Here is a 22743-nt window from a genome sequence, read left to right as displayed (position 1 = left end):
CTAATAAAACAAAAATGCCATGAAACGAATGAAATGTAAACGTAATAAAATGAAATGTATTTAATTAAATATAATACAACCAAATATTTACAAAATAAACTAAAGAATAATTATAATAATAATAATAATAATGTGTTGTTAAATATTGCATTTAAAACAAGAAACCAAAAACAAAACCAAATGATGATGTCGAAGCAGACATCAGATTGGAAAAAGAACTTTAAACAACAATTACTTTAAACATAAAATCAACCAGAAATAAACTAAACATACAAAAATATTAAAACGAAATTGTTACACATTTTTTTTTAGTTTTTTCGAAAATTATTAACGAATACTTGAAAGATTTTGAAGTTTTTTTCTTTATGAAACTTATTATGGAAAAAAGCATTCGGAAAACGTAAAACCAAAAATCCCCCAGCAGACAATGCTATTTAATTGATTACAACATATTGTATCGGATATACATCCCTTCCCCATATATAGAAAAAAAAAACACATTTAAATAAATATGTTGAAAAAAATAACAAGAAGATGAAGAAGTAAAAACAAAATACATACAAACATTGAACAAGCAAAAATAAATCAATAAAATTGCAAAATGAATTTCATGCACACTTTCATTATTTAATGGAATTTATTATGTACATTTCCAAGTAATTCCCCTCCTTCTAAAAATAAAACAACAAAAAAAAACAAAAGAACGAATAAACCGAAATCCCTAAAAACTAAAAGTAAATAAAATGAAAATGTTTCATTAAAAAAACCTAAAAGAAGTTTTACTTTTGGGGGAAAAGCGCATGGGACACAGATAAACAAAATAGTTAAAAAGAATGTTATTCGGGATGGAGGTCAAGCGTAAAATTACAATCGGCTATTGTTGGCGAACTCAAATACCTCAAATTGTTTGTGTGTCGCACCATAAGTCGCTACAATGATACTTGTAGCATTGCCAAACGCCATGTTAGTGGTTCAAATACGATAGAGTTCAAAGTAATCCACGATAAAATAGCAATGCAAATAGTAAGGACTTACAACTTCCAACCACAATACAATTAATAGCAATACAATACAATTAATAGCAATACAATACACCAAAGCAATACAATTAATAGTTACATCCTAGACACGTTTTAGTGGTATATTGGATGTAAGTTAATATAATTGACAAGGTATATCTACATAGTCTGACCATTTCAATACATACACAGGTGTACGTCAAGGATGTCATTTGCCTCCTTTATTATATACATCATATATACCTAATCATCATGAGTGGTCGGACGGAGTTCTTATGAAAGAAGAATTGAATATTAGAGTACTATTATAAACAGACGTTATTCTTTTCGTATCGGATAACATCAGTGTATTACAATCTATGATATGGAAACTCGAAACTTATTGTAAACAATGGAACATGATGGGCAATTTAGTAAAATCTAAGATAATGATATTTCGAAATGGAGGCCGAATAGAAAGAAATGTGAAATGAACCTATATAAACCAGAACATAGAAACTGTAAATTAGTATTGCTATCTCGGTGTAACATTAACTCCAACAACTAAAAGCGTTCTAAGATCGGCGGAGCCGAATCTTTTATACCCTCCGCCATGGATCGCATTTGTCGAGTTCTTTGCCCAGTATATCTTTTTAAGCAAACAAAGGAAAATGAACAGAATTGCTACGCTATTGGAGCTTTATCAAAATATGGTCCGATTCGATTGTATAAAATTTCAGCCAATTCAGAAAGGAATTGCGCCCTTTAGGGGCTCAAGAAGTAAAATCTGGAGATCGCGTTAAATGAAAGCTATATCAGGCTATACACCGATTCAGGACATATGTAACACGTAAGGTCATGGGAGAAGCCGTTGTACATAGTTTCAGCCAAATCGGATAAGAATTGCGCCATCTTTAAGCTCAACAAGTCAAGATCCCAGATCGGTTTATATGGCAGCTATATAAGGTTATGGACCTATTTAAAACATACTTGGACCGATTTAAAACATACAAATCAAAACACTTTACGCAAAATTTCTGTCAAATCGGATAATAATTGCACCCTCTAGAAGTTCAAGAAGTCAAGATCCCAGATCGGTTTGTATGGCAGCTATCCCAGGATATGAAACGATTTAAACCATACATAGGACAGCGATTGGAAGTCATAACAACACAGCTCATGCTAAATTTCAGACTAATTGGATAAGAATTTCGCCCTCTAGAAGCTCAAGAAGTCTAATCGAGAGATCGATTTATATGGCAGCTTTATGAAAACATGAACCGATATGTCCCATTTACAATTCCAACCAATTTACAATAATAAGAAGAATTTGTGCAAAATTTCAACTGTCTAGCTTTATTCCTTCGAAAGTTAGCGTTGTTAAAAAAAAACAATTAAAGCTTTTAGGAACCGAACAAGGATGATCGAGAGACCGGCTCATATGGGAGCTATATCAGGTTATGGACTGATTTGGACCGTACTCGGCACAGTTGTTGGAAATCGTAACAGATCACCACGTGCAAAATTGCAGCCAAATCAGAACAACTTGCGGCTTGTAAGGACTCAAGAAGTCTAATCAGGAGATCGGTTTATATAGGAGCTATATCAGGTTATAGACAAACTTGTGCCGTACTCGGCACGGTTGTTGTAAGTCATAACCGAACACTATATGCAAAATTTCACCCAAATGTGACAAAAATTGTAGCTTCCAGGAGCTCAAGAAGTCAAATCGGCAGATCGGTTTATATGTTAGCTATAACAGGTTATTATATGGGTTATACTTAGCACAGTTGTTGTAAATCAAAACAGAAGACTACATGCAACATTTCAGTCAAATCGGACAAGAAATGCGGCTCAAGAAATCAAATCGGCAGATCGGTTTATATGGAAGCTATATCTAAATCTGAACCGATATGGCCCTTATGCAATCCTGCAATCCCCAACGACCTACATTAATAGTAAGCATCTGTGCAAAATTTCAAGCGGATAGCTTTATGCGTTCGATTTCGACAGACGGACGGACGGGCATGGCTAGGTCGACTCAGAACATCAAGACTATCAAGAATATATACTTTATGGGGTTTAGACGAATATTCGAAGTGTTACAAACGGTTGTGGGTATACAAATTTACTTTCGAAGGATTAAAGCTAGGCGCTTGAAATTTTGCAAAGATCGATTGGGATTGTAAATGGGCCAAATTGGTCTATGTTTTGATATAGCTGCCATATAAACCGATCATGGGTCTTGACTTCTTGAGCCGCTAGAGGGCGCAATTCTCACCCGATTTTGCTGAAATTTTGCATGAGGTGTTTTTTTGTTTGCCTAAAAAAAGATACCACGCAAAGAACTCGACAAATGCTATCCATGGTGGAGGGTATATAAGATACGGCCCCGCCAAACATAGCACGCTCTTACTTGTTTTGGTCTTAAATCTCATTGAGATTCCATTGCAGGATATTGTCCGGCTTTAAACCATTGTTTAATACTTTCTATTCAAAGAATATCATAGCAAAAAACATTTAAAAGTCAGCTTTGCTTTGTCACTTTTGTTGACTTAAAATGTTTTTTGCTATGCTATTCTTTGAATAGAAAACATTAAACAATGTTTTAAAGCCGGACAATATCCTGCAATGGAATCTCAATAAGATTGAAAGACTTTTATTTTAGATACATGGATTCTTCGGAGTATTTTCTTAGAATTTGAAGTAGTTCAAAATTTTACTATACGATTTAAATAAAAAAATCAACCTGCCCTTACGTTCACATTCATCAATATGACGATATAAAGTATCTGAGTGCACAATGGGCTATTTTATGTAAAAGGACATTTAATATCAACCATAATGGCAAGATTAATTAAGTGCTTTCAATGAATGAAATTGAGTGATGTAATCTATTTCCGTTAATGAAAGAGCAGTTATTATGACATTACTTTCATTATCTAATGGCATGAAGACCTATTTAAAGTTTAATGTAAGTGTTGTTTACACTATTTCTATAAAAAACCCAAAGTTTGTCAACAAAAAATGTCAAAATATAGACGTCAGAAGAATGTCATTAAATTGCCAAAAAATCACGAGTGGGGAACACCATCCAACCATTGCAAGTGAATTCCCATAACAATAGAACAAAAAAGTGAATGATTGGAATGCCGCATACACGGCATCATATGGCTGATTGCAATGAAAACAAGATGGCAATAAAGACGTAGAAGTAGAGAGGAAAACAAAAATATAATTAAAAAAAGGAAGTTGGAAAGAAAAAACTAAAGATATACTCTAGAAGATTGTAAATTAACGCCATCTGCATTTCTTCTTAGGCAAAACAGGATATAAGAAAAGATTTGCTCTGCTATTAGAGCGATATCAAGATATGGTCCGGTTTGGACCACAATTAATTATGTTGGAGACCTGTGTAAAATATCAGCCAATTCGAATAAGAATTCGCCCTTTGGGGGCTCAAGAAGTAAAATAGTGAGATCGATTTATGAGGGAGCTGTATCGGGCTATTGACCGATTCAGACCATAATAAACACGTATGTTGATGGTCATGAGAGAATCCGTCGTACAAAATTTCAGGCAAATCGGATAACAATTGCGACCTATAGAGGCTCAAGAAGTCAAGATTCCAGATCGGTTTATATGGTTATGAACCGATTTCAACCATACTAGGCACAGTTGTTGAAAGTAAGAATAAAATACGTCATGCAAAATTTCAGCCAAATCGGATAGGAATGGCGCCCTCTAGAAGCTCAAGAAGTCAAGTCCCCATATCTGTTTATATGACAGCTATATCCGGTTATGAACCGGTTTGAACCATACTTGGCACAGTTGTTGGATGTCATAACAAAATACTACGTGCCAAAATTCATTCAAATCGGATAAGAATTGCGCCCTCTAGAGGCTCAAGAAGTGAAGACCCAAGATCGGTTTATATGACAGCTATATCAGGTTTTGGACCGATTTGAACCATACTTGGCACAGTTGTTGGATATCATAACAAAACACGTCGTGCAAAATTTCATTCCAATCGGATAAGAATTGCGCACTCTAGAGGGTCAAGAAGTCAAGACCCAAGATCGATTCATATGGCAGCTATATCAAAACAAGGACCGATATGGCCCATTTACAATACCAACCGATCTACACTAATAAGAAGTATTTGTGCAAAATTTCTAGCGGGTAGCTTTACTCCTTCGGAAGTTAGCGTACTTTCGACAGACAGACGGACGGACAAACGGACGAACATGGCTAGATCGACATAAAATGCCACGACGATCAAGAATATATATACTTTATGGGGTCTCACCGAATATTTCGAGTAGTTACAAACAGAATGACGAAATTAGTATACTCCCCATCCTATGGTGGAGGGTATAAAAATGTAATTGAAAATAAAAATGTTTTCAATTAAAAAAATTAATTGAATCAACCATGTTTTAATTGAATCCGCATCTTTTTAAACCTACCACCATGGGATGAGGGTATACTAATCTAGTCATTCCGTTTGTAACATCACGAAATATTCGTCCAAGACACCATAAAGTGTATATATTCTTCATCGTCTTGACATTCAGATTCGAACTAGCCATGTCCGTACGTCTGTCGAAATCACGATAGCGGTCGAGCTTGATGTAGGTCCTTGGAGATTGCAAAAGGGGCCATATCGGTTTAGATTTGGATAAAGCTCCCATATAAACCGATCTCCCGATTTGACTTCCTGAGCCCCTGGAAAACGCAACTTTCATCCGATTTGAAATTTTTACATGTTGTTCTGTTATGACTCCCAACAAGTGTGCCAAGTACGGTTCAAATCTGCCAAGAGCATGATAAAGCTCCCATAAAAACCGATATCTCGATTTAATTTTCTTGAGCCCTTACAAGCCGCGATTTTTATCCGATTTGACTGAAACTTTACACATAGTGTTCTATTATGACTCTCAACAACTGTGCCAAGTATGGTCCAAATCAGCCAAGAACCTGATATAGCTCCCATATAAACCGATCTCCTGATTTGACTTCTTAAGCCCCTGGCAGCCTCAATTTTCATCCGATTTGGCTGAAGTTTTGCATGTATTATTCTGTTATGACTCTAAATAACGGAGCCAAGTACCGTCCAAATCGGTCTATAACCTGATATAGCTCCCATATAAACCGATCTCCCGATTTGACTTACTGAGCCCCTGTAAGCTGTGTCAAATTTGGTCCAATTCGGTTTGTAACTACATATAGCTCACATATTTTAGCTGAGTCCATGGTGGTGGATTCCCAAGATTCTACCCGGCCGAGATTGATATATAGGCAATTTTCAATTAAAAAAGCAATTGATTCAATAGTTTTTTTAATTGAATCTGAACTTTTTTTCAATTACGATCGTGATTAAAATTTTTGTCATTTTCAATTAAAAAATTAATTGATTCCATAATTTTTCGTTCGTGTATCAGCAAGTGCCATCCTGCAGAGTCTTGTCAATTTTGCATGGATTCCTAACTCATACATGGCTTGAAATACCTTTGAACGTCCAAAGCCACATTAATAGGGCCCAATTATCTCATTGCGTTTAGTTTTTAACCACACTGCATTGAAACCGAGGGTGCACCTTATACATCGCTCTCTCCGCAACAATTTTCATAAAACATTTACATATATTAAATCAAATTTTTAATTGATCTTTTAATAATAAAATTTCAATTATTTTTTTACTGGATCAATTAAAAAATTAATTGTAATTTTCAAAAATTTTCAATAATTTTTCAATTCTATATGCAATTTTTTCTAATTGAAATTTTTTTAATAAACATTTTCAATTTAAAAATTTTTGGATCAATTAATTTTATGATTGAAAGCGATTTTTATTTATTTTCTGTGTATGTATTAGGTGTTTAGGTTTGTTTCAAAGCAATAATAAAATCAGTTCCCAGTTTCCCACCATCAAGCGAAACGGTTTCATTTTCCCCTGCATACTCTTTTCAGCAAAGAGTATGCATACGATGTTCAGCAAGAGTCCTGCACAAACAAGTTTCCTAATTTTTTTTTTTAAATTTAAATGACGAATTTTGGTCTTTGCTTTTTACAACCATACTATAATTTTCCCACTACCGAAATATTTCGAAAAATCTCATTCTTCCTTCTACAAACCACGCCTTTAATTTTTAGAATTCAAGTGCTTAACCCAAAAAATGTTCATTCGACCACAAAATGTACTCAAACGTAAATAAAAACATGTTTTCCTATACCAAAAACGAAAAAAAAAACAACCAAAAAAAAATTCACATACAAAAAAATTGCCATGCGTGACATTCGTCGCTTCACACTAATGACTGATTGATTGATTGGATGATTGCATGCAGTTTGTGTACATTTCAAATGCGCCACAAATACAAATTAGCTACACAAACTTTCGTAGCCATAGACTAAACATGCAAAAACTGTTAAATACTTATAGCAGTTATCTTATCCTGCCGGTCTCGTGGCGTTTAGTCACGCAGTCAATCTCTGCCTTTTAACTGTCATGAGTAATTTCCAAAATATCAAAAAGATACGATATATTTATGCATTTCATGTGTTTCATGGTGTTGGTGTGCACTCATGTTAAATCATTTAATGCACAGAGCAAATACAAAGTATCTAAAAATAAGCCTCTTGTGAGTGGTTATTATAATGTGCTCTCCCTTTTATTTTCACTCTTTGGATAAGTGTAACTCAGAGTACAGAGATGGCAATGCATTTTATAAAGCCTACCATAGAGTACCGGTAATTTAACATTGAGTCAATATTCGAGTCAGTGAATAGGGTTGCCAAATAGTTGTATTGGAGATTGAATTTCTTAAATTGTGGAAAATTTCTGTACATCTCCATTTGTTTACTGCGAGTTCACCTAATATAAGGTTTGCCTATTCTTTTATTCTCACACACTTATTTAGTCATACCGTTTTTAACACATCGAAATATTGAACTGAGCCCCTATGGTGTATAAGGGGTGATTTTTAAGAGCCTTAGGAAAGTTTTTCAAAAAAAAACACATACAATTCAGAAAAATGGATGAAATCTTCATTTCAATCAATGATACGGTCCGTATAATTAAATGTGTGAAGATTATTTCATTCAAATGTTGACCGTGACTACGCCATTTATGCCGAGTTCCCGATTTAAGACCTTGGGCCAATAAAAAGCGCATTTATTACTCGATTTTGCTGAACTCTGGCACATTAAGTTGTGTTAAGATTCCCGACATCCGTAGCGAGTATGGTTTAGATTGAACCATATTTGGGTACTGGCAACTCCCCGAAAGGGTGATTTCTCAATTGAAATGATTTATTTATTATATGATTTAACTGAAATTTTGTACAAGGAGTTGTGTTTGGCCTCTCCATATGTTTCACGATTTCGCTGAAATTTGGAACAGTGAGTTGTATTGAACCACTTGATGTCTGTACCGAATATGATCCAGATAGGCCCATATTTTGATATATCTATTATGGGTTCATAAATGGTGCCTTTTTCAACGTGTTTTATGTAATTTGGTTAATATATGTGGTGTGTATCCAAAGTTCATTCCGGCCAAACTTAATACTTAACAAAATAAAGCGTGCTAAGTTCGGCCGGGTCGAATCTTTGAAATCCACCAAGGGCAAAATTTTGTTCTACATACCAAACTTCTGTTAAACCAGTAAATATTAAAGCTTCTGGGACCGAACAAGGATAATCGAGCGAACGTTTTATATGGGGTTATACAATGTTATAGCCGATTTGGACCATTCTTGATACTGTTGTTGGAAGCCATAACAAAACATAATGTTAAAAATTTTAGCCAAGTCGATCTTCCAGATGTTAAAAAAGTCAAATCGGGAGATCGGTTTAAATGGGAGCTATATCAGGTTAGAGACCGATCTGAACCGTACTTAGCACAGTTGTTGGAATTTATAACAGAACACTTTGTGCAAATTTTAATCAAAATCGGACAAACTTGCGACTCCTAGGGGCTCAAGAATCAAATCGGGAGATCGGTTTATATGGGAGCTATATCAGGTTATAGACCGATTTGGACCGTACTTATCATAGTTGTCGGTAATAAAAACAGAACATTACATGCAAAATTTCAGCCAAATCGGACAAAAATTGCGGCCCTAGGGACTCAAGAAGTCAAATCGGGAGATCGGTTGATATGGAAGCTACATCAGGTTATAGACCGATTTAGACCATTGTTAGCACAGTTGTTGGAAGTCTTAACACAACACTATGTGCAAAATTTCAGACAAATCGCACAAAATTTGCGGCTTCAGGGCCTCAAGAAATCAAATCGGGAGATCGGTTTATATGGGAGCTATATCTAAATCTGAACCGATATGGTCCATTTGAAATCACCAACGACCTACATCAGTATTAAGTGTCTGTGCAAAATTTCAAGCGGCTACCTTTACGCGTTCCACCTCCATCGTCATTTCGACAGGCGGAGGGACGAATGGACATTACTAGATCGATTCAAAACGTCGAGAGGATCAAGACTATATATACATTATGGGGTCTTAAACGAATATTTCGAGGTGTTGAAAACTGAATGACTAGATTAGTATACCCACATCCTATGGTGATGGGTATAAAAACGCATCAAGTTTGTTTCTTTTGATAAAAATTTATCATTTTTTAAAAACGATTTCTTTATTGCAAAGAAAATTATTTTCTTTGCATTTTATGATCACTTAATTCAGAAAAGTGGATTAATCGAAACTATTGCGCCTATCAATTGGTTTTTAGAATAAATTCACAAAACCAATCGATCTTAAATATATTTGACAAAAAAACCCAATATCCAAAATGAATGATTTTAATATTTTCTCTGCTTGGTCATTTCTTATACTAGTCTTGGCAATCCTATTCCGGCATTCTCCATATTTTAACGCTCATTTCCCCAATTGAAATGTGTTACCACTCACTCATTTCCAAAAGAAACAAGTACGGAAGGGCAAAATTCGGCCGGCGCCGACCTTAAAACACCCTACACCTTCAATAAAAGTGTTATTTGAGGGATGTCATTATATGGATGCCATATCTAATGCTTAACCGCCTGTGTTAGACTACGGCAAAGGAGTTCAAATGGGTGCTAAAACATTCAGTACCAAATGTCGAGAAAATATGTGCACAATTGGAATAACTATAGGTCTACCAATATAAATCAGGCAATGCATATATGTGGAAGCCATATCTAACTCTGAACCGATTTTGATAAAAAATCACTTTAAATGAGAGTAGTTATAATCATAAGAATAATAGGTTCCAATCTTCATGAGTATCGACTAAAACATTTAATTTTTTGCAATAATAATCGAAATCGGATGAACATATATATGGGAACTATATCTAAATATGATCCGATATCCCCGGCACGGGACAGGCTGGAACATTGAGGTCTCATCTATGTAGTGTTCATTGTTTTCACGAGAAGCTTAGCAGCGAGCTACTCCGGGCTTCCATAGGTGGCGGATAGTGGAATACTCCAAACGTAGTAGCTGTAACGGAAGTCGCGGACAAGCAGCGGTATCGAGCGGAGAGTATCAGTGAGAGGCCGGTCGGCACCGGCTCTTGCACAAATGCTGAGTGCCTTTGATGTTCGATATGACAAGGGGGTTATAGGCGCCTTTAAGAGCTTGACGAGTATCGCCACCTCTACATGAAAATGTGACTACAGCAACAACCACTACATGAACCGATATCGACCAAAGTCTAAACACATAATATAAGTTACAGAAGAAGAAAATTTTGAGAACATCGGTTGATAAATGCGCTGACAAAGGTATACGGGAGCTATATCTCAATCTAAACCGATTTCTATGAAATCCAACATCAACCTCTAGAATCATAAAAAAAACAGTTGTGCCAAATGCTCGTTCTACAAATTACCACATTATTGCAATAATACCCAAAATCGGACAAATATATATATGGGATCTATATCTAAATCTGAATCGACTTCTATCAAACTCCTTAGACATTGTATTAGTCATAGAGGAAAGCGTTGTGCAAAATTTGAAGAAGACTGGTTTATAAATGCACTTGCAATGACTCTAAAAGTGGAAATCGGGCGATACATATATATGGGAGGTATATTCAAATATGAACCGATTTGTATGAAATACCCCAATAATGACGAGAGTCATAAGAGAATCCTTCGTGTTCAATTTCGAGAGAATCGGTTATTAAATAACCACATTTTCGCAATACTAGTCCAAATCGGACGAACGTATCAGGCTGCTATATCCAAATCTTCTTTCTTTAATTTCAATAGGCTTCATCTAGGCCAAAAAGATGTCTATGCCAAGTTTAAAGACGATCGAATGAAAATTGTGAACTGTACTTGGTACACAAATTATTATGAACAGACAGACGAACATATCTAAATCGAATCAGAAAGTGATTCTGAGTAGACCGGTATACTTATACTAATGGGTCTATCCCTCTTCCATCTGGTTGTTACAAACAAATGCACTCAGTGCTAAAACCCTGTACAACAGTAGTGGTGTTGGGTATAAAAAAGAAAAACACATGCATGCGCTCACTTCCCCTACTCAAAGCCAACACATCTCTCCATTGTAATAGCTCTCTTTTTGTAGTTGCTTACTCTTTCTCTCCCGCTCTTTATTATCTCTGCCTGCAAATTTGAACGTTATAAAACGAGACCGCAACCACGGTGCGAGATTCATTCGTAGTTGAACTATTTAACGGTCAACAACGCCACAGGTAGAAGATACCGAGCAAAACAAAGAACCCAAGAACCAACTACAAATAAAAAAAAGAGTAACGCGAGTAAAATACTTCTGGTTACAAAACAAAGAAATACTAAACCGCCAAACAGAAAATAAAGTAAATAGACAAGAGTGCATTGTAAATTTTGAAAAGACAAAGATACTAAGAAGACTAAAGTGAATATAAACAAAAATTCTACGGAGTTAGTTGAACTGCGGCATTGAGTTGAGAACTTTCTGGAATAACTTCACCCCCAGCAACAAAGAGTCACAATTCCGCTGAGTGTTTGAACGAACAACAGCAGACGTACCTTAAGAAAAAAAGTGGTTGAAATCTTCCTCCCATACAAAAAGTGCCTTTGCAGATTGAAGAGAAAACGGAGTTCCTGTTTATACAGAGATTTTTTGGATAAAAAAAGCTAGTTCACTTTATTTTTGGATTACATTTAAATAAAAGATACAAGATGGCTTTCATGATGCCGGTGATGAAAAACAATTACGATATCTATAAGGATCGTTCGCGCAAAACTTCAGAGTGCTCGAATAGCTCCACCTCGGCCAGTGGCCCGGCCGGAACTCCGTCAGTGGCTTCGGCCATGGGTGTTCAAAATGTGCGCCGTCAACGCTTGAAGTCGGAAAGTTTTGCCTCCTCCCCCAGTCATACACAACGCATGCAAATGCAACGCTGCCAAAGCCAGAAAACCTTTCCACGCAATGCTTCCCGAGCCTCGCAGTGCTCCACATCCGGTGCTCTATCGCCCACACGTTCCTTTTGTCAGGCCTCCAATAGCCCACCGAAGAACGCCTCCCATGACAGTGCAGACAATGCCCAACCCGATATGACCAAGTTCCATTTGCGTTTGGTGGAGAAATTGCGGAAATCCTTTCGCAAGGATTCGGCCAAACGGTCTTGAAAGGCCAGCCTCACGCAAGGGGAAGAAAATAGTAGTAATTATTGTCAGCAGAAGGAGAGTAAAGCAGAAAACGAAACAATATGTAAAGGAAGTTGCATCAGCCCTGGCTTCGAGTCAACACCTCAGGGCGAAGGCCATACGGACAGGCCGAATGGTCTCAGGAAAGCAGCAACTGCCTCTACTACAACACCTACAGCTAAGACGACGGACTCGTGCCAAGAGTTGCTGCCCAGCAGGTACTCTGCTGCGGCAGGTGGAAGAAAAGGTGTCAGTACTCTTGCGCCGACTTTGGTGGCGCAATTTGGCCATCGCCTCGCGGCCCCCTTGGCCAAGTGTCACAAGAAATTGGCCAACTTCCATATCCACCACCAACACCATCATCACAACGAAAATAATGCTATGAGCCTGCACCTATTGAATTCCACATCAACGGTGGAACTCTACAAAGTGGAATCAGAGACCTCCAGTCTAAGTACCTCCGAACACAAGCAATTGGTGAAACCAACTATCCCAACGGTTGAGGCAGCAAAAAAATCCCCCGAAAAAACCTATGGTCAGCTAAGGAATGCCCGTAGAAGAAAGCGTCTCTCCTTTATAAGGCGTAGCAGTAAAAGTGCACCAGGATAAGCCAAGCAAACGTGTTTAAATACACACATGCACACACACACACACCCAGTGGCTGCTGGTTGCCCTTCAAACACACCCACCCACACCATGCCAGGAAGTTTAGTAGTTTGTTATTCTAGCAGACCAAAAATACAATCACAAAAAAACTATCAAGAAAAAACCTGGTCAAGGTCGTACAATGGCTTTGTCATGGCGCGTAGATAGCTGCTTTTTTTTATTATATGGCGCTTCACCACCATTACCTAACAGTGGGTCTAAGGCTTCCCATGCACAACGAGGACAGTATAAGGATTTACTTATCATGGACACAAACTTATGCAAATTTATCGCTGCTGAGTGCAGATTTTGCAGTTTTTGCCAAAAGGAAAATATTGTAAAAAAGACCACATTGCATGTGTTAACAACGCTGAGGGGTGGCCCTGAAACCTATGGCAGGCGTTATTGGATGGTATGTGTGTAATAAATATTTTGTTGGCATGTTGCCCTAGTATTTTATAGATTTTTTGAATTAACTCACATTTGTTGTTGCTCTTCTATACTAGAAGAATATTAACGAATAGCAAACAAAACAAAATGCTTGAGTTAGTCATAGAATTTGCAGTGCACATGCATTTGGGAAATGCCATTTGGTACCAGTCTGAGTAGGGTAGCGAAAGAAATGAAATGAAGCAGAACATTGAATGTTTTCTGTGAGGTTGACTCAAAATGAAATTTTATAAATTTTATAAAAACAAAAATTTTTTTTTTTTTCACCAAAAATTTTTTGGCAAATGTAATGGTTGAAAATAGTTGTACAAATTTGAGGAATATATTTTTTGTTTACGTGTAAAATTATGCAATAAAAAATGTTAAACTAAATATTGAATCATTTTTTTTTATTTCTATAAAAAGCTTTTAATTGAGAAACATAGTGGTATTACGAATATGGTCTTATGAATTAAAAAAAGGAAATACAAATTGTGAAGCAAGTTTATTTAAAAAATTTCCAAATAAACAAGGGCATACGAAACTATGTGCTGTATTATTATTATTATTATTTTTTTTTTTTTTTGATAAAAATTAAGAGTTGCATAACTTTTTACTATTATTGCGTTTATGAAATCAAAATAAAAAATGTAATTAAAAAACAAAAATAATTTCAAATAAAAACGCATATAAAAATGTAGTTTTAAGTCTTTATTTATTCTTAAATAAAAACACTTTTTATTTCTTTTACATTTTAAATTAAATGGAAAAATTTGAATTTTTTATGATTTTTTTTTTAGTTAAACTTTGATTTATGAAGTTTAAAAAAAGTATATTTTTAAATAATATATTTTTTCAATTAATTTAATTTCAAAAATATTTTTATTTCAAAAAGAACATAAACATCAAAATTCAACAAAATTAAATTTTTTTAAATCGTTTTTTTTAATATTTGTGTTAACAAATAGTATTTTTGTTTGTAGTTATTTATTTTTATAAATTACAACAACATTTATTTTTAATAAAAAAACACACATATTTGTAATTAAAACAATTCTTGTAATTTTTCAACCCTACACCACTACTGTGGTACAGGGTATTATAACTTGTGCATATGGTTGTAATACCCAAAAGGAAGAGAGATACACCCATTGATAAGTATACCGATCGACTCAGAATCACTTTATGATTCGATTTAGCTATGTCCGTCTTTATGTCTCTCCGTCTGTCTGTCTGTTCGTCTGTCCATGTTAATTTGTGTACAAAGCACAGGTCGCAGTTTTCATCCAATTGTCTTCAAATTTGATACAGGCATGTTTTTCGGCCTAGAGACGAAGCCTATTGAAATTGAAAAAATCGGTTCAGATTTAGATATAGCTTCCACATCTATGTTCGTCCGATTTGCTGTTATAATGCAATAAAATGGTCGTTTTTTAACCGATTCTCTCCAAAATTCGGCAGGAAGGATTTTCTAATGACTCTCGGGATTCTCACTGGTGAATTTCATAGAAATCGGATGAGATTTAGATATAGTTCTCATATATATATATCGCCCGATTTTCACTCCTAAAGCCACTGCAAACGCATTTATTGGCTAATCTTCTTCCATTATTCTCTGTACAACGCTTTCCTTGCCGATTTTCACAATATACATGAAATTTAGTCGAAATCGGTTCAGATTTAGATATAGCTCCCATGTATATGTTCGTCCGATTTTGAGAATTATTGCAATAAAGTGCTCATTTGTTACCCAATTCTCTAGAAATTCGGCAGGAGAGATTTTCTATTGGCTCTCGACATTACTGGCGAATTTCATAGAAATCGGTTCAGATTTAGATATAGCTCTCATATATATATCGCCCGATTTTCTCTCCTCGAGCCACTGCAAGCGCATTTATTGGACAATCTTCGCAAACCACGTTTGTACCACGTTTTCCTCGACGACTTCCACAAAAATATAAAATAAAGTTTACTCCAAATAGGTTCAGATTCAGATATAGCTTCCTTGTATATGTTCGTCCAATTTGCTAAGCGATTTTCTCGAAATTTAGCAGGGTTTTTAATCACTCTCGACATTACTGATGAATTTCATTAAAATCGGTTCAGATTTAGATATAGCTCTCATATATATAAATAAATTTAGTCGAAATGGGTACAGATTTAGATATAGCTCCCATATATATGTTTCTCCGATTTTCAGTAATAATGCAATAAAATGGTTATTTGTTAACCGATTCTCCCGAAATTTGGCAGGAAGGGTTTTCTAATCAATCACAACATTACTGAATTTAATTAAACTTGGTTCAGATTTAGATATAGTTCTCATATATATATCGTCCGATTTTCACTCCTAGAGCCACTGCAAGCCCATTTATTGACCAATCTTGCCAAAGTACAGCGCTTTCTCTGACGACTACCACAATATCTAAAAAGTTTGCTAGAAATCGGTTCAGATTTAGTTATAGCTCCCATATATGTGTTCGTTAGATTTGGACTTATATTGCAATAAAGTGGTCATTGTTAATCGATTCTCTCAAAATTTGGCAGGAAGGATTTTCTTATGCCTTTTAATATCACTGGAAAATTTAATAGAAATCGTTTCAGATTTATGTATAGCTGTCATATATGTATTTCGCTCGATTTTCACTTCTCTGCTCTCTGCAAACGCAATTATTGGCCAATATTGCCAACATTTTGCCCAACCCTACCCTCGATGCCTCGGCACCGCCCGACTTTTGCCCTTCCTTACTGGTTTTTAATAGCTTTTCTCAACATTTTGCACTTCTGTCGTCTTTTATGACTTTTTCCAAATGTACCAAATTGATCGAAATCGGTTTAGATTAAGTAATAACCTCCATATATATTTTCATTCGATTTTCAGTTCAAAAGCCTCTCCACGACTTAGCCTACATACCCAATGTGGTGTAGGGTTTCAAACTGACGGCTTTGCTCGACTTTAGCCCCTCCTTAAGTCTAGTACTAACTTCATTCGCATGAAAACTGTCTATTAATTGGTTGCGAAATATGCCGCATTTTATTAGACGGCAAAAAACCCCAAAAAAACTCATACAATGGCATACAACGAAAGCAAATACGTTGAAACAGAGTTGCTTGTGAACCAGTTTGGGAGCAATTAATTACCTTTGCAATAAATTGTATCGAAAATTATGTTGGCGCAGCGACATGTCGCTGGTATTTTGATCAAAGAACTCTTTTCTTAGTCACCATTTTGGAGGCTTTACTTACAGTTTTGTTTTTTTTGAATTATCGGCTGTGGCTATGGCTCGAAGGACCATATATTGTTGTTGTTGTTACATGTTGGCTTGCAAAGAGTGGCTTTCAACAACAAATTTGTTCTTTGGGTCGTTGAAATTCAAAATAAATTGTTGCAGGAAAATTAACAATTTTTGTAGCTGTTTTTTCGACCAATGTTGTTGTTTTTCAAAATTATTTTTATCTGTGTACATATTACAAGTTTCAAGTACCTACAACACTTTAGGGTCCAAGTACCTCTAACGCTAACACATTCATTCAGTTTCCAAGGCGCTAGTACCTGGATCCTGACAAGAAACAGGAATTATTAGAACAATAAGGTTATAGTTGATTATTTTTAACTCAACTTTATTTTTTCAATATTGTTGTTTTAAATTCAAAAAGACCGCGAGCTTGAATTAAAAACAACAATATTGTAAGGATATAGTTTTATATGTAATCCATTTCTTAAAGATTATCAGCCTTATTCACAAAACTTAATGTAGATTTCTAATAGGTTTATTTGATAAATATCCTTTATAGAACTGTCAAATAAACCTAATTCAAATCTACATTAAGTTTTGTGATTAAGGCTGTATAGTTATAGACAAAACCATAGCTCTAAATTTGCCCCAAGTATGTACTTTAGCTACAATTGTATCAGGATTCACTGAACAAGGTTAAGCCAAGCGATCAGCTGACATACATTTTTTTTAGTTTTTGGCAGTACTTGGCATTGAGGATGTCAACTTGTTTTCTTTTTACATTCATTCTTTGTTTACGTTTTCTCCTATATGATGACATTTTCAATAGAAAGATTTTACATCCTTTATGATGTTCATGGGGCCTATCCACTATATGTTTTCGCAAGTGACCTAACTTTCTATTAGTGAATCCTGCAATTGTACGCTGGAAGGATCATATATTTCAAACTCTTTTGAACTGTTGTTATTTTTTTAATCATACTTCTTTAAAATCAACTATTTTTCAAACCATTACACTTGAAAGATACAAACCATGAAAACGAATTTTTTGTATACATATTAATTTATCTAAACATAAAAATTGGTGATTTTGATATATTGATTTAAGTAATTCACTTATAAGATATACATGAATTTATTTATTTCAAAAAAAAAAAAAGACTCAGGAGCAAACAAAATTGGAAACATAAAATATTTTAGTTTAACCAAAAAAAAAATCAAAATTGTAATATTTTTATAATTACGTAATTATTAAATACGAACTGTGCTAAGCCTAGGATCAGAGTATGGGTCAATACGCAGTCTTAGAAGCTTGAAAATCAAAAGCTAAGAATATCAAAGGAATTTCAACACCTTCATATGTTATAGAAAAAGAAAAGGTTAAAGTGGAACATAAAACCAAACAACAAAAACGGCTGCCATAAATGATTTTTTCTTCAAAAAATATTTATGTACTTAAAAAACTCCCCATTTTTAAACAAAATAACAGGCTTCCTTAACTTATTGCAAAACCCCAAAAACGAAATTTCAGAAAAACACAAAACTGTAAACTGCCATGATTTACACACTACAAAACGAAAACCACTTACAAAAAAATGAGTTACAATTCAAAACAACGCAAAAGAAAACAAAATTTGTATCCCTAGAAAACGTTGACTCAAGACCAAAAATCTAGAAAAATGTTCTAAAATTATTTTATATACTGAATCAACAATATAATCATATGTTTGTAACATACATATGTATATATCAAATACATAAAAATATTAGTTTATTCTTAAATCAAACAAAAAGCTTTTATTTGTTAAAAAAATAGCTTAGTTTTTTGAAAACCGAGCTAAAAATGTAAATATCACAAAAAAAATAAAGATAATGTATTTTTTTACTTAAAAGTAATGCATAATATTAAAAATATCAAAAGCTTTGTATTCATTAACTACAAAAAAGAAAAAAATCTTTAAGTATGTTCAAAATTTATATATATGTATACATAAAAAAAACACATCTAACCACTTCTCTCTTGAAAGAAATGTTTATATAAAAAACTGCGATTTCCTTCTATAAAACAAAATTGAAAAATATTTCTATTTATGATTACACTTATAAATCAATACAAGTTTTCTGCTTTGAACAAAACCACAACTTATGAATAAAATATCTATGGATATATACATACATACATATTTATATTTACACTTAAATACACCATATTTATATATAAAATATATTATTTTAGTTTTAACATTAATTTTTCTAATGAAATAATTTTTATGTTCATGAAAAGAAGAACAAAAATAAATAAAATTTGAATTTAAAATAGTAAAATGCTAATAACTTCAAGCAGCATATTATTATGTGGTAAGTAGAAGGTGACAATTATACTAAAGCAAAATAAAACAAGTAAGGATGGACTTAAGAGAAAAGAGAAACTTTCAGCTTTCAATTTCGTGAGAATCGTTTCAAAACGGACGAATAAATATGTGGGAGCTGTATGCAAATCTGGGCCGATATGGAGAATATCGATGGAATGCTGAGAAGGTCGTTTGACCTTCGGGAGACAAAAGAGAAACTTTCAGCTTTCAATTTCGTGAGAATCGTTTCAAAACGGACGAATAAATATGTGGGAGCTGTATGCAAATCTGGGCCGATTTCTTCCAATTTCGGTTGGCTTCGTCTCTACTCCAAAAAAAGAAGTCTGTGAAAAATTTCACGATGATGAAAATTGCGACTCGTACTTTTACACAAACTTAAATGAACAGACAGAAAGTGATTCTGTGTCGATCAGTAAACTTATCGCTCTTCCTTTTGGGTGTTACAAACAAATGCACTATGTTATAATACCCTGTTCCACAAAAAAAAATAAAACATAAAAATTTTAATCAAAAATTAATTGATTGAATTAATTTTTGAATTGAAAGTTATGTAATTTTTAATTAAAAAATTAATTGGTTCAATCATTTTTAAATCGAATCTTAAAAATGTTTAAATTGTTGCTTAAGAAAATTAATTTAAGGCTATTGTGTCCCCTTCAATATAAAGGGAAGGAGATTTCAAAGGCCCATACGACATTTTTTGGACAGCCACAAGGGGGTCGATTTTTCCAACAACGCACCGCAAGTTCATGTTCCAGGTACACATCTGTGTAATAAATATAGAAATTGATGGAAATTTTCAATCATTTCTTAATTGAATCATATAAAAAATTATTTGAAAATTTCAAATATGTCTATCATTTTTTTATTGATCCAATAAAAAAAAATAATGGAAAATTTCATTAATTTTTTGAATTACACACGCAATTTTTTAATTGAATTTATTTTTCAATTATTTTTTCAAAAACGGTGATTGATATTATTGTTTTTGTGATTGAAGCAGTTTCAATTAAAAAATTAATTGGATCAATTAATTTCGTGATTGAAATCGATTTTATTTTTTTTTTCTGTGCACAAATACAAATTTTCAACAAAAAACATTTTCACGAAAACATTTTTCATTTATAAAACTAATTGAAACTTACAGGCAGTGTTTCCAATCAAGAAAATTATTTCCTACCAAAATTTAACCGACCGAAACCTACCAAATATTCTACAGGCCAAAAATGTGGTATATATTTATATATCCACCATTTTGTCATTTCATTTGCAACACATGAGTCATTTTCAACCCTACAAAATATGCATTCTGTATCATTGTTATATATTTATAGACGACTTAGACATGTTTATCCTAAAGTTCAAAGATGGCCTATATCATGGTATAGAACCCTTTATACCGACATTCCAATAAAAAATCTAAGTTCATAGACTCGTATTTGTACCCCAGTTTCAAAGAATAACCTTGCAGAGTAAGGATAAAGCGATCCCCTTATTTATGGATGTGAACCTAGAAATACGCATTTAGTAACCATATTCACCGTTAAATTGAGTTGCAAGAGCCCCTCAACATCTGAGTATTTACCAGATTTGACCACATTTGTATGCGGCTGCCGCATAGGCCTCTTTAACGATTAAAGGCATTGAACGCACAAAATCCTCAATTCTTACCCAGAATTTAAAAAATTCGGAAGATATTCCTTGAGACTAGTACCAGTTACAGTCAATATCAAAACTTACACCCTTTATCCTGAAATTTAATGCAGTGAAAGGCCAGGGCGAATCTTGGAACCCATCGCCATGGATTCTATTAAAAATTTACACAAACGAACTTAGTTGAAGCCCACAAATGAACTTTACGAACAAACGCCAAAAATTTAAGCTTCTTGGGGCCTTGATGAGAGTCTTATCGAGAGATCGGTTTATGTGGGAGCTATATCTGGTTTGAACCACACTTACCACGGATATTGGAAATCAAGCCCTACGTGAAAAATTTCAGCCAAATCGGACAACAATTGCGGCTTTCAATTTCAAGGGCTCAAGATTTAAAATCAGAATATCGGTTTATATGTGGGTGATTTATCATGTTATAGACCTATTTGGGTCATATTTACGCCCTAAGAACGAAAAATATTTAATCAAATCGGATAATAATTGCAGCTTTTACGGGCGCACGAAGTCAAGTCGAAGGACCATTTTATATAGGAAGAACACCACATGCAATATTACAGCCAAATTTCAGCCAAACAATTGCGACTTTCAGGGGCTCAAGATGTCAATTTGGGAGATCGGTTTGTAAGGGAGCTATATCCAAATATCAATCGACATGGTTCATTTGAAATACACAACTACCAATCATCAATAAGAAGTATATGTGCAAATTTTCAAGTCGGTATCTTTATACCGGCGACCACTATCGTGCTTTTAACAGACGGACGGACAGACATACATGGCTATATCTACTTAGAATGTCAGGACAATGAAAAATATATATTTCTTTATGGGGTCACAGATTACAAACGAAACGCATAGACTTGTATACCCTTATACCATGTGGTGGGTTTTAAAATCAGCCTTTATAGTTGCCCCTCTAATTCCTACAAAAGAAAAGCTCCATTGTCACTTAAACTTTATTTCAGTTAATAATACAGCACGTTTTGCCACAATTATTCCTAGTCACGTATTTGAAGAAGAGACCTCTTTCACTTTTAATAGGAAGAGATGAAACTACGCCTTTATTTTCTGGGAAAAGTAATTATAAAATAAGAAACAACGCATTTAGTCATTAAGTATAAAATGCGAGGACTTTTAAGGCCCGACATGCACACACCTCCAACCAGTACCAATAGCGGTCTCTAAAAGCAAACAAACACTAACAAAAAGAAAAAGCAAAAGAAGAAGAAAATCCATATAAAACTGCAACAAATTTACTGCACTTTTCTTGTCGCTTATTTGTTTCGCATTGTTCAAAACATTTGCCTTTAATCACGTTTCACTAATCTTTGATTCATTTGTTCCGTTTTGCAACAGCCAAAGCAGCAGCACCTACATTATTGTCAGCAATGGGCCTGCACCTACAATTCTTCCCAGAGCTATGAGCCATTCTTTTGGTATTTGCAGCTAGGGTTGTAGGAAGGAAATTACCCTTGATTCTTTCTTTGTGTTGTTTTTATACGAAGGCCAACCATAACAGCGACAATGCAGAGGGGTTTTGCTTGGTTTAATTTATGGTATTTTCATATAACAACAGTGGCTGCCAACAACAGCTATAGTATTGTTAGCAAACAATGAAAATTTGCATGGTAGGGTCAGTTTTCAGTAGGTTTCTTGGCATGGTGCTTGCTGGTTTGGCATAGAAAAAAATGTCTAGCCTGTTGAAATTTGTTAAAGAG

The 22743-nt window shown here is 34.5% G+C and overlaps 1 protein-coding gene across 1 annotated transcript; it reads left to right on the top strand.

The window, feature by feature from the left end:
- The first annotated feature begins 11687 nt into the window (after positions 1-11687).
- LOC106093327 (uncharacterized) lies at positions 11688-14136 on the top strand. The gene has a single exon (XM_013260374.2). The coding sequence runs from the start codon at positions 12202-12204 to the stop codon at positions 12649-12651; it is 450 nt and encodes a 149-aa protein (XP_013115828.1). The 5' UTR covers positions 11688-12201; the 3' UTR covers positions 12652-14136.
- Positions 14137-22743: the final 8607 nt, after the last annotated feature.

The sequence above is a fragment of the Stomoxys calcitrans genome, chromosome 4 (genome assembly GCF_963082655.1).
Source record: "Stomoxys calcitrans chromosome 4, idStoCalc2.1, whole genome shotgun sequence".
NCBI classification, from domain to species: domain Eukaryota; kingdom Metazoa; phylum Arthropoda; class Insecta; order Diptera; family Muscidae; genus Stomoxys; species Stomoxys calcitrans.
Note: the sequence above shows the minus strand (reverse complement) of the source record. Positions and strands in the feature narration are given on the sequence as shown.

Bases quoted from the DNA above. Each gene is read 5' to 3' on its own strand.
- LOC106093327 (XM_013260374.2), top strand. From the start codon at position 12,202: ATGGCTTTCATGATGCCGGTGATGAAAAACAATTACGATATCTATAAG.